The sequence below is a fragment of the Benincasa hispida genome, chromosome 6, assembly GCF_027475165.1.
Source record: "Benincasa hispida cultivar pf3 chromosome 6, pf3_genome.v1.1, whole genome shotgun sequence".
In the NCBI taxonomy this organism is placed as follows: Eukaryota; Viridiplantae; Streptophyta; class Magnoliopsida; order Cucurbitales; family Cucurbitaceae; genus Benincasa; species Benincasa hispida.
This window is the reverse complement of record NC_143483.1, coordinates 24,079,332-24,095,982: the sequence shown is the minus strand read 5'-3', so window position 1 is coordinate 24,095,982 and position 16,651 is coordinate 24,079,332. Positions and strand designations below refer to the sequence as shown.

Sequence of the window (16,651 nt, the reverse complement as noted above, 5' to 3'; positions counted from 1 at the left end):
ATAAGCATGTGGATAGTGATGATTAATGGATCATACAAACTCATGTTACCATAAACTTGATGACTTGGAATGGAAATGGAATGTGGATGCTGTGTTGTGCTTGTTCAGACACATTTTATTTATGTGATACTACTTCTAGATATGTGTTATTACTGAATGTTCTTGTAGTATGCTATGCGTTGTAACAAGTTTCCTTGCGTTGGAACCAAGTATAATTCAATCGCAAGTACGGTGTGACCCGAAGTCGAACACAGGGATTGTTTTAGGTTAATGCGTTACATTCGTGATATATGCGATCGGGGGTTTTTCAATTAATAAAAGATTGTGTGTACAGGTATTTAAAATGCGATAAGGTAAAATTTTGCTGTAAAGTAAAGTTGCGATAAAATAAAGTGCGATAAAATAAACCTAAGCTATTATGATATAAGATACAGGATACATGATACATGATACCGAGATTGAGACTGAGACTGACTTTGAAGATTATACAAAGAATCGTGTTATGCGGTGGCAAGACTTTATGTATGAATCAAAAAGAGAAAAGATAATTAATACAAACATCGCAAGTTCATTAATTACGTTAAAGATATAACTACGACTCCGTTTTCCCTTGGCGTACACCTCTCGGTGATCGGTCGTGTTTCCCACATCTCTGTGGTGAAACAGGGATGAACGTCATTTATTTATGCGTTGATCCTGGCGACTTACTTTCGTTTTGGCTTGCCCCCACATGTGTCATGCAAACATTCAACTACGGATAAGTGTCCTTCACAACTTAACTCTTATCAACATGGGTTTCCTCATTACGTTGACAGTGGAGTTGTTATTCGAAATTTTCCTCTTTTTCATCTTTTTTTTTTTCATAGAGCTAAAAATAGCAAGGTCGAAAATAAATACCTCACCCCCAAATTTAAAATGTGGCAATATCCTCATTGCCAAAAGATTGAAAGAAGTCATGCGATGTTCTTAGGAAGTTACGTAAAGAGAGTTTGAAAGAAAGCTAGCAGACCACTAATTTCTAGAAATATTTCATGAGGTGACTTTTCTAAGATTAAGTTGGCTCTAGTATATATGAAAAAAATAGAAGCATGTGTTTCATCATTGAAACCATAATTGGCAAAGAGAAATTATGCGGAGACTTACTAAACTTATCAATATTAAATGGTTACGGTAATCAAAGAGGATGCAGTGATAAAATTTCGAAATTAAAATGCAATGCGATAGTGCAGGATTTGGAATAAAATCAAGAAAAGAATACAACCCCCAAATTTACACTGTCACCCGCATTGTTTGTTGACACATCCTGCTATGCGACGATCTATCTTCTTTGGATTGCAGTGACAGAATAAGATAAGTTGTTTCTTCGTGTAACACCTCCGCAATCGTTTGCCTCAATCGTTGCAAGAAAAACAGTGAGGGTCAAATAATATTAAACAAAACAAACTCTTTTACCGCAAACCTTTTTTTTTATAGAATAAGGTAAAGAACTAAAAAGATATAGTGAAATGAAAATTCTAAGTAGTAGAGAAAAGTCGAAGATTTCATGATTCCAATAGGTACTTCACAAAACTTGCATCCCTGATGAATTTCGATCGTCTGATAGCGCAGGGACCACCTACTTCTTTCTTATTCAAAGTTTCTCAATTCTACGGAGTCGACTTGGCGATGCCAACCTTCTCCGTGATACACTTTTACTCGTTGCCCATTAACTTTGAATATGTTGGTTCCGTCATCATTAGATAATTCGACCGCGCCATACAGAAATACCTCTCTAACTATGAATGGTCTGGACCAACGTTACTTTAATTTCCCAGTAAAGAGCAGTAGTCGCAAGTTGAATAGTAAGACCCTCTGCCCGACTTAGAGGTTCTTGCCGCATATGTGTTTGTCATGTCAGCGTTTTGCGCGCTCCTTGTAAATCTTTGCGTTCTCATATGCGTTAGTCCTCCATTCCTCCAACTTGACCAGTTGAAATTTTATCGCTTCTCTTGCTTTCTTCAAGTCAAAGTTAGCTTCTTCACCCCCACAATGATTTGTATTCCAGCTCCAGAGGCAAAGGACACGCCTTACCAAATACGTGCATTCAGGGACATACCTATGTGTGTTTTAAATGCAGTCTGGTACGCCCACAACGCATCGTTGAGCTTTATTGCCCAATCCTTTTGCGAAGGCCTTACCACCTTCTTAAGTATCAGCTTGATCTCCCGATTGGACACCTCGGCCTGATCATTCGTCTGCGGATGGTATGCAGTGGCCACTTTGTGGACAATGTTATATTTACGCAAAAGTTCCTTGACAGTATGGTTGACAAAGTGAGACCCTTCATCACTTATTATGACACGTAGATTGCCAAAACGTGTGAAAATGTTTTTCCTCGGGAATGTAGAGACTACCGCCGCATCACTTGCGACGTGTCACAATCGCTCTTTCGGAAGCTTCTCTTAGCGATTGTGCGGCACTTGTTCCCGCTCACGAACAAGTCAGCCAACTCGAATACGGACTGTCGATGGCACACCGAGTGCCTCTCGCAACCTCCACCCCGTTTTAGGGAAAACGGTTTTAGAAAACGGGTTTAGAGAAAAGGTTTTCGTAAGAAGTTTTGTGAGTGTGAATAAAGAAAGAAAGATTGTAGTAGACTAGAAAGCAATAAGCAACAACAACAGCTTTATAGAGTACTACTCCGGGTATGAGGAAGTGATGGTTAGTCTTATCCCCATATAGTGCATTCTGAACAAAAAGCCAACTGGCGCCCTTGCATATGCAAAAGGGCGAGTGGTCACTTACAATGAAAATGTAAAGAAAGCAAGCTAACTAAGCTAATACAATACAAGATATGAAAGTATGCTAGAAGGGGGTTGGATTGGGCATGCGGCCATGGGCAACAGGCCCTGGACAAGCATGACCGTTACATTCTCCCCCACTTAATTGGTTGACGTCCCCGTCAACTGACCTTGTTCAAAACCTGCGATGGCTGGAGCTGCATTCTTCAAATCTTCGGCCCGCTCCCAACTGATCTCTTCGTCGGGGAGATCCTTCCATTTCACTAAGAACTCTGTCAGTTCTCGTCTGGGTCTTCCAATACGGCGCGTACGTTTATCCAGGATTTGTGCAACTTCTTTCTCAGCAGAACTCTTCATCGTGACCGGTGGGCGCCTTAGCATGTTTCGTTGTTCATCCTCGGGATCGGGATGATAGGGCTTCAGGATACTCACATGGATGACAGGATGAATCTTCATCCATGAGGGTAACTGAACCCTATATGAGGTTCTCCCGACTTTGTCAATTACCTCCACTGGACCTTCATATTTCCTTACTAGCCGTTGGTCTCTCTGGCCTCGGAAACGAAACTGTTCCGGTCGTAGCTTGATCAGGACCTTATCCCCAGCTTGAAACTCAAGGGCCCTCCGCTTCTTATCAACCCAATTCTTCATCCTCCTCGATGCTCTTTCTAGGTAGGCGCGAGCTATCTCAGAGGTTTTGCTCCACTCTTTAGTGAAGTTATGTGCCTGAGGACATTTGCCTGCATAAGGGTGGTCCACCAAGTGTGGCATGAGTGGCTGTCTGCCGCACACCACTTCGAAGGGCGTTTTTCCGGTCGCGGAACTCTGCTGGCTATTGAAGCTGAACTGAGCCACATCTAACAACTGGACCCAATTCTTCTGCCTAGCGTCGATAAAGTGACGCAGATATTCCTCGAGCATACTATTGAAGCGTTCCGTCTGGCCATCAGTTTGGGGATGATAGCTAGAGGAGATATTCAGTGTTGACCCCAATATTTTAAACAATTCTGTCCAGAATGTCCCAGTGAATCTTCCGTCCCGATCGCTAACAATGCTCGCGGGGACACCCCATAATTTCACGATGTGTTTGAAGAACAGCTGAGCAGTCATCACGGCTGTGCACATTTTCGGCGTTGGGACGAAAGTGGCATATTTTGAGAACCGGTCGATGATAACAAGGATCGATTCAAACTCTCCCACCTTGGGCAAATGGGTGATGAAGTCGAGAGACACGCTCTCCCATGGTCTAGAGGGCACAGATAGGGGTTCCAGCAGACCCGCTAATTTCGCCCTTTCGACCTTATCTTGTTGGCAGACAAGGCAAGTCTTGGTAAATTACATGACATCGTCTCGAAGGCTTGGCCAATAGTAGCCTTGTTTCAGAAGGGCATAAGTCCTCTGCCAACCATTATGTCCTGCCCACGGTGTGTCGTGACACTCCTTCATCAGCGACCTACGTAACTCCCCGGATCTGAGGATGTAGAGGCGATTGCCTTTAGTGTATAGTAGATCATCTTCCACCCAGAACTGGCGTGTCTTCCCCTCTCTGGCCAACTGTAGGATGGCCTGCGCCACTGTGTCATTTGTCAAGTGAGTTTTGACAGTTTCTCGTACTGTTGCACTCAACGTACTTGCTTGTAGGCGGGCGAACATGCACAGGGCCGCATGTTCGCTCTTTCGGCTAAGAGCATCAGCCGCTTGGTTACTTTTCCCCGGTCTATGTTCGAATTGGAAGTCAAAACTCCGCTAGACACTCCTGCCACCGTGCCTGTTTCGACGACAACTTCGGTTGGTTGAAGAAGTGACAAATGGAGTTGTTGTCGGTCTTGACCACGAACTTGGCCCCCAAGAGATACTGTCTCCAGGCCCTCAAGCAGTGAACTACTGCTAACATCTCTTTCTCGGAGGCGGCATACCTCCGTTCGGCATCATTTAGTTTCCTACTCTCATACGCGATGGGGTGTCCGTCTTGGAGGAGGACACCGCCCAACGCGAAGTCAGAAGCATCAGTCTCTACTTCAAATGGCTTGGTCACGTCGGCAATTCCGAGGACCGGCCCCTCAATCATCACTTTCTTCAAGCCCTCAAAGGCGGCTTGACATTCAGGAGTCCAGCTCCATTGGCTATCCTTCTTCAACAGTTCGATTAATGGCCCTGTTCTTCTCGAGAATCCTTCTACGAACCGCCTATAGTAGTTGGCTAGTCCGAGGAAGGATCGTAGTTCGGTCACGGATGATGGTACCCTCTAGTCTCTAATCGCGGCGACCTTGCCCTCTTCCATACCAATCCGACCACACTCAATCACGTGGCCGAGGAAATTTATGCGTTCTTGGGCAAAGGAGCACTTCTTTCTCTTTACATACAACTGATTTCTCCTCAGCTTTTCAAAGACTAGTTGGAGGTGATGTCGATGGTCCTCCAGCGAGGCACTATAGACCACAATGTCATCAAGATACACTACGACGAATTTGTCGAGGTATTCGTGAAACACTTGGTTCATTAAGGTACAGAATGTTGCTGGAGCATTGGTGAGGCCAAAGGGCATCACGAGGAATTCGAAGGCTCCATATCTCGTGACACAGGTCGTCTTAGGTTCGTCTCCTTCAGCAATTCGAACCTGATAATATCCAGACCGTAGGTCCAGCTTCGAGAAATACTTAGCACCGTGAAGCTGATCAAACAAGTCAGTAATGATAGGAAGGGGATATCTGTTGCGGACTGTGAGCTTATTCAAGGCCCAATAGTCGATGCACAACCGGAGGCTCCCATCCTTCTTCTTCTGGAACAGTACTGAGGCTCCGTAAAGAGCCTTCGTCGGCCTGATAAATCCCGCATCTAACAACTCGTCTAACTGTTTCCGAAGCTCAGCCAATTCTGGCGGGGCCATCCGATATGCATTCTTGGCAAGCGGCTTTGCCCCTGGTAACAACTCAATCTCATGGTCAATCCCCCTTCGTGAGGGTAAGGACTTGGGCAAGCTTTTCGGCATGACGTCCCAATACTCTTCCAAGACAAATAGAACGTCTTGGGGGATCTCCTCTTCAGTGGACTCAACTGATTCTAACAGGATGGCCATGAACGTGGGTTCGTCGTGGGCCAGGCCTCTCTTTAATTGGAGGGCTGAGATCATTCTCACCCCATTTGGCTGCTTGATACTGGCTTGGACTACGATCGGTGTAGATCCGGTAATGACTAAGCATTTGGCGAGGGGCATTGGTATGACTTTATGTTCAAGTAGGAATTCCATCCCCAGTACCACGTCGAAATCATCCATCTTGACAATCACAAAGTCAACGAAGCCCTTCCAATCTCCTAACTTCACCGGAGTTCTCTTCGCTATCCCCGTAATCGGTAGGGCTGCGGAATTCACAGCTTTCATCTTCCCTGCATCTCTTTCCCAAATCAAGTTCAGGCAGCGAGCTTCCGTTTAAGCCATGAAGTTATGGGTAGCCCCAGAGTCAACCATAGTGTTTTTGGCCGATCTTTGGTTGACCCAAGCGTCCACATACATGAGACCTTTCTCTAGTGGCTCCGTCGCCTTTCCCATATTCTTCTGGAGTGCAGATAAGAATTTCAATGCCCCCATCCTGGGATTCTCAATTTCTGCCGCTGGCTCGGTTACCGTCTCCTCCAGTTCAGCCTTGTCTTCGGAGGTAGATGCTAACGTGGCTTAAAAAACATTAAACGCGGTTCGATTTGGACATTCGCCTGCCCTGTGTGGCCCTCTACATATGAAACAAGACAGGGGGCGATTGTAATTGTTATGCTGTTGTGGCGGACCCCGCCAGTTGTTTCCTGATCTCGGTTGGGATGATTTACGGTCCCCCCCTGTGTTCCTGTCTCCTCCCCCAGGTCTGGGAGGACTGGAACGGCTGTTTCTGTTTCCCCCATTTGAGGAAGTTGATTGCTTCCTCACATCTTGTGAGTCAGTGCTAAGGTCATATAGCCGTTCAGCTGCCGCATAGGCAGAGGGGAGATCCTGTACTCTCTGTTCATAAAGTTTTGATTTCGCCCACGGTTTCAGCCCTTCCACAAAGCAAAAGACCTTGTCTTTTTCAGACATATCTCGTATGTCCAACATGAGTCCTGCAAACTGTTTTACGTAGTCCCTGATGTTACCTGTTTGCTTTAGCTCTCGGAGTTTTCGTCGAGCCAAGATCTCGACATTTTCAGGGAAGAACTGCGAACAAAGTTCTTGTTTCAATCTATCCCAAGTATCAATAGTGCAGCGTCCTTCCTGTATGTCTGTAAATCGTGATCTCCACCACAGTTTCGCATCTTCAGCTAGATGCATCGTTGCTAGTGTGACTTTCGACTCTTTAGTCACTGTGTTCGTCGCCTTGAAGTATTGCTCAAGGTCGAAGATAAAATTTTCCAGGGCTTTCGCTTCTCGCACCCCACAGAAGGGTTTCGGTTCTGGGATTTTTATTCTGCTCACTGCCATTGCTTCCCCAGATGGGGCTTGGTTCCCTACCGCTCGGATGGTGAGATTCACCTTAGCACTCACATCCGCTATCTCGGCTCTGACGACATCCAGGGCCGACCGAAAGTCTTCAGATAAATCGGTTACCATCTGAAGTATTGCTTTTTGGGAGCTGTCCAGCTCTTCGACACGCTCCTCTATGTGGGCAACAGAGCCCGAGGAGCTATCGCCTCGTTCAAAGCTGTCGGACCGTACTGTTTTGGTCTCGATGGTCTCTACCCTTATCATCAATTCTCTGACGGGTAATCCGTCTAGGCAGCCTACCACCGCATCAATTCCATCGGCTTTCTCGGCAACTTCTTGTAGCCGAGTCTCAAGGAAACGGACATTATCTGGGACCTCTCTCAGGTAGAGCATTTGTTCTTCCATCTCTACCAATCTGTCCACATGGGACTTGTTCAGGTTCTTCGTCGCCGACATGATCACTGATCTTCCTTCTTTAAGCCAACCTGGCTCTGATACCAATTGTCACAATCGCTCTTTCGAAAGCTTCTCTTAGCGATTGTGCAGCACTTGTTCCCGCTCACGAACAAGTCAGCCAACTCGAATACGGACTACCGATGGCACACCGAATGCCTCTCGCAACCTCCACCCCCGTTTTAGGGAAAACGGTTTTAAAAAACGGGTTTAGAGAAAAGGTTTTCGTAAGAAGTTTTGTGAGTGTGAATAAAGAAAGAAAGATTGTAGTAGACTAGAAAGCAATAAGCAACAACAACAGCTTTATAGAGTACTACTCCGGGTATGAGGAAGTGATGGTTAGTCTTATCCCCATATAGTGCATTCTGAACAAAAAGCTAACTGGCGCCCTTGCATATGCAAAAGGGCGAGTGGTCACTTACAATGAAAATGTAAAGAAAGCAAGCTAACTAAGCTAATACAATACAAGATATGAAAGTATGCTAGAAGGGGGTTGGATTGGGCATGCGGGCATGGGCAACAGGCCCTGGACAAGCATAACCGTTACACGGCGCACGCCACTGCTTCTACCCATTTGGATACGTAGTCGACGGCTAACAAGATATAACTTTTACCATTCAATGGAGGGAATGGTCCCATGAAGTCGATACCCCATACGTCGAACAACTCAAGTTCCAAGATGGTGTTTATAAGCATTGCATGTTTCCATGAAATGTTATCTATGCGTTGGCACCGATCACACTTCATCACGTAGTCAACTGCATCCTTAAACAATGTTGGCCAGTAGAATCCACTATGTAATACTTTTGCTGCGATGCGTTGTCCTCCAAAGTGCTCACCATATGGTGAGTCATGACATTGCGATAATATGCGTTGTTGAACAGCATTTGGTACGCATAGTCGTAGAATCTGGTCTGCCCCTTTTTATATAGATTCGACTCATCCCAAAAATATGATATGCATTCATGCTTGAGCCTCCTCTTCTGGTGGTCAGTATAATCCTCTGAAAATTGCTCGCAAACCAGATAGTTGACTATGTCAACATACCATGGTAATTCTTCAATATGGAACAATTGCTCGTCTAGGAACACCACACTCACTTTTGACTCATTGCGGTTAACCTCTGGGTTTTCCAATCTGGACAAGTGATCCGCAACTTGATTCTCCATCCCCTTGCGATCAATTATTTCTATGTCAAATTCCTGGAGGAGAACCCATCTGATTAACCTCGACTTTACATCCTTCTTTGTCATTAAATATTTTATCATCGAATGATCAGTGTGGATGAGTACTTTTGTTCCCAGCAAATACGCTCTAAATTTTTCCAAAGCAAAAATTACCACAAGTAGCTCTTTTTCTATGGTGGTGTAGTTAGTCTGAGCAGGATTCAACGTTTTACTCGCATATGTGATGGGATGTAAGATTGTTTTTCTCTTCTATGCCAGAGCTACTCCCATCGCATACCCGCTTGCATCGCACATTAATTCAAATGGAAGTGTCCAATCAAGTGCGATTAACACAGGCGTGGTTGTCAATGCATCCTTCAAAATCCTGAATGCGTTGAGGCAATTGTCGTCAAATTCAAATTTTCTATCAACCTCCACCAACGCACTCAGTAGTCATGCTATTTTCGAAAAGTCTTTGACAAAGCATCTGTAAAATCCGGCATGCCCCAAGAAACTTCTTACAGCCTTCACACTTTTGGAGGTGGGAGTTTTTCAATTACTTCTATTTTTGCTTTATCCACCTTCAACCCGTCCGGAGATATCTTATGCCCCAGTACAATGCCCTCCTTCACCATAAAATGGCATTTTTCCCAGTTAAGAACGAGATTCGTCTCCTTGCATGTCTGCGATCGTCCAACCAATTGCTCGCACATGTTTCCTCATAATGCTCATCAGCGCATTCTCCTGGTCTTCATTAAGTTTAGAGGAAATAATGACTGGCAGCTTTTCATTCTGCCCCAAAAATGCATACTTTAGGTGATTCGGCAGGATCTTCAATTCCATTATCGGTGGTTCTACTAAGGACGGTTGCGTTGTTTTTCTTTCTTCTTTTACTATTGGCTCTTCTTCTTGGGTTGCGTTCATCTCAACTTCCTTGCTTGTTTTTTCTATGATCGCATTGCATGTCACAATAGATGCGCTTGCATCATCTTCTTCATTCTCTTCGTCAAACTTTTCTTCTTCAGTCCAATTCTGGTCATCATCAGATTCATGCAGGTTTTCTTCATCAGGAAAATTCATGGCACGGATGATGTTGAACTTGAGCTTCTGTCCATTTATGCTCAAAGTGATCTTTCCTTTGTGCACATCAATCTGGGCACGACCTGTTGATAAAAATGGTCGCCCCAGGATGATGGGCACATCCTTGTCGGCTTCGTAATCTAAGATGATGAAGTCGGCTGGTAAGATAAATTTGTCGATGGTGACCAGCACTTCCTTCACCTTCCCCTTTGGATGCACCAAAGATCTATCTGCAAGTTGAAGAGTCACGGTCGTGGGCACAAGTTGCCCCACATTCAGCTGCTTAAAGATTGACAGAGGCATCAAGTTGATGCTGGCTCCAAGGTCACACAAGGCTTGCCCGATGTACAATCCTCCAATGGAGCAAGGTATAGTAAAGCTCCCAGAATCGCTCATATTCGGTGGAATTATTGATTTCGATCTTTGCGTTAAAGCCACCGTGGCAAACTTACCAGTGCCTCTCTTAGTTACCATATCCTTCATATCTCTTCTTAATATTCATATCTCTTAATATTGATTTCGATCTTAATATTCATATCTCTTCTTAGTTACCATATCCTTCAGAAACTTCGCGTATGCAGGCATCTCCTCAATCGTTTCACTAAATGGAATATTAATATGTAAATGTTTTAACATAGATATGAAGCGTTGGTACTATACCTCATCATTCTTTCTGAGTCTCTATGGGAAAGGTGGAAAATGCGCCCTCACGATCCCTTTTTCTGTCGGTTTCGAGGTGGACACAACTTCTAGCTCTATCACTTCTTTTTCTCTAGTCACCGCAATCTCAGGTTCCATCGTAATGGGAGCAGTTCGGCTAGGCTTTGTCCTTTCTCCCTCCACAGTTTTTCCACTCCGCAATGTCACGACTTGACATTGCTCTTTACCTAATCCCCCGAGTTGCGTGGGAATTCTATTGAACTCGGCAGGGCCCCTTGCGGTCTGTTCTTTAGACCGCTCGCAATCTGGCCCATCTGTAATTCTAGATTGTGGATGGACGTCGTCTGGCTTTGAAGCACAATTTCATTTTTCTTGATATACTGCTTCAATAAACTTTCCAAGGAGGAAGATTGCGGCGATTGCGAGCTATTGGCTTGACTGCTCGCCTAACCATTATTGCGCAGGAAGAATCTAGGTGGCCCTTCTTTTTGCACCACAAATTGGAAATTCTACTGTTGATTCTTCCATTCCATGCAAAGATGAGGTGGTTTCTCCCACCCGGGGTTCTAGGTGTTAGAAAATGGATTATTTTTCACAAAGTAAATAGAATGTGGGTTCTGTGGGCATTCTTCCATTGCGTGTCCGTCACTGCAAGTCGCACACCTTATGACGTTCTGATTAATTGCGTTTACTTGCCCAGTTTGCGGTGTTGGGCTGTTGATCGAAATTTCCAAAATTAGGTCGACCTCACTGTCCGACAGCATCTCCTTTTCTTGGAACCACTTGATCGACGCATGGTCTTGCTATCAACGCGTGCCCACTTGATCCGACAGCATCTCCTTCTCTACATCAAAATGCAAGGTGAAGGCATACTAATCATTTGTTTATATGTTGATGATTTAGTATTTACCGAAAACAATCCTAACATGTTTGATGAGTTCAAAAGAGAGATGGCAAAGGAGTTTGAAATGACAGACATTGGTCTCATGAGTTATATCTTGGGATTGAGGTCAAACAAGGTGCAGATGAGATTTATATATCGCAAGAGGGCTATATTAAACAAGTGCTCAAAAATTTTAATATGAATGACGCTAATCTAGTTGGAACACCGATGAAATGTGGTGTCAAAATCACCAAGCAAGATGGAGGAGAGAAGGTAAAATTTACATATTTCAAAAGCTTGGTTGGAAGTTTGAGATACTTGACATGTACAAGACCGGATATTCTTTATTCGGTTGGAATTATTAGTCAATTTATGGAGGAACCGACAGCAACACATTGCAAAATGGCAAAAATGATACTTTGCTACATCAAAAGGACGATTGGGTATGATCTTTCCTATGTCTCTTCTAGCAATTTTGATATTGTTGGTTATTGTGATAATGATTGGAGTAGTGATTTGAATGATGGAAAGAACACTACGGAATTTGTGTTTTTTTATTGGTGAAATGGCGTTCACATGGATGTCAAAAAAGCAACCCATAGTCACATTATCAACATGCGAGTCAGAGTACGTCACAGCAACTTTATGTGTACGTCGCAGCAACTTTATGTGTATGTCATGCAATTTGGCTAAGAAACTTAGTGAAGGAGTTGAAGTTTCAAATGGAAGGTCCAATGGAGATTTTTGTTGACAACAAATCAGTCATTATCTTAGCCAAAAATCCGGTATTTCATGGGAGGAGCAAGCACATTAATTCCCAATTTCACTACATTGGGGATTGCATTACGAAGAAAGAAGTGAAACTCAAATATATCAAGTCACAAGACCAAGCGACGGACATTTTCACAAAGCCCCTCAAGTTGGAGACTTTTATCAAAATGAGGAGTTTACTTGATGTAACAAATCAAGTTTAATGTAGTGTTGAAAAGTTTGTCATTATTAAACTTTATTTGTGGCATTTAGTGTGACTTTTGGGTTTTGTGACTTTTAATTTTTTGTAACCAATAGTGATTTTTGAATTATAGAAGTTATGTAAGTTATGAGCATTTGATGACATTTATAGCTTTAAACCATTGGCATTCCTATGGTTATGTCTCATTTTTCATATTTGTCCTCCACATTGTTTTTCTAACACCTTCAACAAACTCTCTGCAGTGATCGTGTAGCAAACTTGTTGTGCGATCTTGTAGCAAATGCTACACGATCGTGTAGCATTTGATACATGATCCTTATTATAAGCTTAAAAGTGAGAGAACAATGCCAGCTTCGAGATTGAAGATTTAAATGATAAGAAAACATTAAACATAGAAGTCAGATATTAAACATAGTAGTATGAGAATACTTATATAAAGCCATCACCATGTGAGTGAGGATCAGAAACCAGCAGCAGTAGCAGCAAGATGAAGAGCAAGAGGCGTCACTTTCCTTCTGAAAAATAAATGAACATTTGTGGGTTGAACAACTCAATGACCAATGCTAAAGAAGTAATAAAGGGGTTGGTTAATAAAATAACATGAGAAGGAGGCTACTTGTGCAATCGATCACTTGTAGTTTTATTATTATTATTTGGCCTTGATAGAAGTTCAAAAGATTCACAAACAATAGTAGATAGATATTTCCAACAAACTTATGATGGGAAAGATAAATTTGAAGACTAGGGTTTAGACAGGGAAGGGCGTGTGAGATAGACAGGGAAGGGCGTGTTGAAGTTGAAGAATAAAGATTTAAAACCTAAGAAAACAGTTAACATATAGGCGTTTAATAATATATATGTCATATCACCTTGTGGGTGAAGATCAAAAATCCAAGTTATGGGGTTAACGTCTCAATGGCCAATGATGCTTACAAGTAGTAAAAGGGATTGGTTAATCAAATAACATAGAAAACCAATGATAATTACCAGTTGTATATCTGCAGAATTCAGTAGTAATATTGTTTTCCCCAATTCCGTACAGAACTTTGGCCTGAAGGGAAGTGGTTGGGTAATCAGAAGGCATCCCCTGAGGCCTAACCTTGAGAGTGAGATAGAACATACAACCACACACAACCTGACTGCAAGCCTTTTCAATCTCCACAAACTCAAAGTCGGTACCCTTTCAAAATCTGTAAGATTAGATTAGAGAGATGGAGTACACATTCTGAGAGTTGAAATCTTTGATGCCAACTTCAGCACATTCTCGAAGATAATCGCTAGATAGGCAGCGTCTGGAAACCCGTTCAAGTCCACCACACATACCATTATCAGGAAGTGAAGGAATATCGAACCCCTGCCCCCGTTATTAATTATTAGTAGTATTCCCAAAAAATCCCAATCCCAGAATTTAAAATAAAAATGATGACCTCACTTTCACCTTCCCAGGGTTCATCGTCGTCCTCGAACTCTAACGTAGTTTCAGACTCCCAGTTAGGGTCATCCGGGATTCGTCTGATGGATGAAACTCCGAGATAGGCAGGCGGCAGGGTTTGAAAGACGACGAAGAAGCAGCCATCGTCAATACAAACGATTTCACCTAATTCAAACTAACAACTCACAAACAAACATCAAAACCCTATAAACCCTAACTCAGAAAAACAAATAGAGAGATTCAAATAAAATCCAAACTCAACATACTGTTCTCAAAAAAAGATATGCAGAGAAGAAACAATTAGAACTCACCAATCTTGGAGCCTGGAGAAGAGGGGAACAGGGAAGAGAAAATGGTGCACAGATGCGGTGATGGCAGGACGGAAGAAGAAATAAAAAGAAAAAGGGAGAACTGGAATGGAAGGAAGCATTTTTTTTCCTTTTTTATTTATTGCTTTTAACTAAGAATCTCCCAAATGATTTTTTTTTCCTTTTTTCTAAAATCATAATTCATAATTTATTTTTTCCTTTTTCCTTCTTTCTTTGTGTTGGCCCCAAATGCTTTTATGATTACCATTTGCATTGTTTACAACTTCAATTATACGAACTAGAAAGCTTTTGAGATAATATGAATTATCAAAATAATATTAACGACTTTGTAGTGGCTTGTTATATTAATTTTTAAAAAATAATTTAACCATAGAGGAGGAAGTTACATTTTTAGCATCTAAATAATAATAATAATAAATAAAGTATATAATGTACAATTAATGTTATTGCCTTTTTTTTTATTTTGGTATGGATAACTTGTTGGGATCTTTTAATTACGATTTTAGGGATTTGTGTCTTTAATTAGTTTTATTATAAAAAATGGAAAATAATAATAATAATAATAACAACATTCTATCTTATCTAAAAAGGCTATAGGGAAGGGAAATACTATTGTTTTTCTCTTTATCTCTTTTCGTTGTTGATCATACGATTATATGATGTAATTTCATAACAAATTCAAAATTATATATATATATTATCTAATTCTAGCTCATGTTAAATAATAAGACATTCTTTTAAAAACATTTTTGTCTAATTCTACATCACATAACGACAAAATAACAGTTTTTTTAAAAGAAATCATTTTATCTAATTTTGATTAAAAAACTTTTTGTTAAAAAAAAATAATTTTATCTAATAATTTTGATTAAATAAAATATTATTTTATTTTTATATGGTTATATTGCTATGGAAGATAATTTTACTTTAATTAAGAATAATTGATACACCTAACAACCATCTATTATCTTTGATTTAAAAGTCTTGATTTTTATTATTTTTAATCATTTTTGGATTTATTTTTAATCTCGTATTAATATATTTTTTTCTTTTGACAACAATTACATTAACAAATTCAAAAGATTTTGTTCAAAATAAAATCAAATTACTATTTGAAATCTAATTTCATTTATAAATAGATAGAATAAAATATTGTATACCATTACGTATCTATTCATTTTCTTCTTCTTTTTTTCGTTTTTGTTTTCAATTTTCAATTTTTCATTCTTTTGCTTTAATTTCTTTTAATATGGAATTGTTTTGTTGCTACATGCCCATATTTAGTTTTTTTAATTGTTAACATCATCTGTGTTTGTTCTTCCCTTTGAACTTCTAATGTGTATCTATTTAATTTGGATGTTTGATTTGAATTTTTCGCATCAAATTTACGATTATATTTTATATGTGTGCGTTTATTTTTTATTTAAGTATTATACTAAAATAAAATTAAAAACATTTAAAACCTAAAACAAACAAGAAGGGAGAAAAAACACACACTGAATTGACAGAGAGAAAATAGACTAGTTTACATATATAAAAGACAAATAAAATGATAGAATTAAGTAGCAAGGGCATACGAAGAAAATTAAATGGTTTCATATTTTGGAAGGTTTGATCTCTTTTTCACTCATAAAGGTATGTTGAAAGGTACATTTCTTTGGGAAGGGGAATTCAATGGTTTTGGACTGAAGGACAAAATTAGATAGTAATGTAGAAAAAATTACAAATATGAAAAAATTAAATAGTCTATAGGTGATAGACCATATTAGTGTAAAAGTACATTGATTAATATATGAGTTGTAAATACAACTTTTTGAGCTTTTATGGTACTACAGAATCATTGAGGTTGTCTTATTTAATGAAAGAAAACTTACTAAAATTTCTGTAGCAAACAATTTTGACCTAAAACAATATCATTCTATTTTAGGAAACTCTAAATCCTAAATCCTAAATCCTAAATCCAAAATTCAACTTTTTCATATTTATTTATTCCCTCGCTGCCATCGCCACATCTCTGCACCATTTTCTCTTCTCTCTTTCCCTCCCCTCCTTAAAATTGGTGAGTTCCTCTTCCTATTCTTTCTTCCCCATATTGCTCTTCATATCTTTTTTGCAACACTATTTTGGGATTGTATTTTATTTGAATCCTTCTATTTCATTTGTGTATTAATAGTATATCTTAATAAGTTTAAAATGCAAGACTAAATATTTGATATATAAATAGTATATCTGGATCATTAAAAATTCATTTTATGTACATTTTTAGTTTATCAATAATATATCTAAATACATTTTAATTATTGTATGCAAGACTAAATATTTAGTGAACGTCAGCGACTTCCAGCGTCGCGCGGAGCCATCCACGGGCATTCCTTAGCTAGATGACCACTCCCAGCCAAACCCATCGAGACCCTCTGGACCGGTTTCAGCAACACGTCGATCGAAGAA

General features: G+C 40.7%; 1 protein-coding gene across 8 annotated transcripts; it reads right to left on the bottom strand.

Moving 5' to 3' along the window:
- Positions 1–2,584: 2,584 nt before the first annotated feature.
- On the bottom strand, positions 2,585–14,465 carry LOC120080373 (uncharacterized). 8 transcript variants are annotated; one of them, XM_090314510.1, is made up of 4 exons: positions 13,881–14,465; positions 13,578–13,796; positions 13,430–13,493; positions 2,585–12,957 (listed from the first exon to the last, which is right to left on the bottom strand). In XM_090314510.1, exon 4 carries the CDS (start codon positions 7,681–7,683, stop codon positions 6,451–6,453), a length of 1,233 nt encoding a protein of 410 aa, XP_090170636.1. In that variant the 5' UTR covers positions 7,684–12,957; positions 13,430–13,493; positions 13,578–13,796; positions 13,881–14,465; the 3' UTR covers positions 2,585–6,450. The 8 variants fall into 8 exon arrangements, with proteins under 8 accessions (XP_090170636.1, XP_090170633.1, XP_090170632.1 ...); XM_090314507.1 differs by having other exon boundaries at positions 13,430–13,796; positions 13,881–14,078; positions 14,186–14,465; XM_090314506.1 differs by having other exon boundaries at positions 13,430–13,796; positions 13,875–14,049; positions 14,186–14,465.
- Between the last annotated feature and the right edge of the window lie 2,186 nt (positions 14,466–16,651).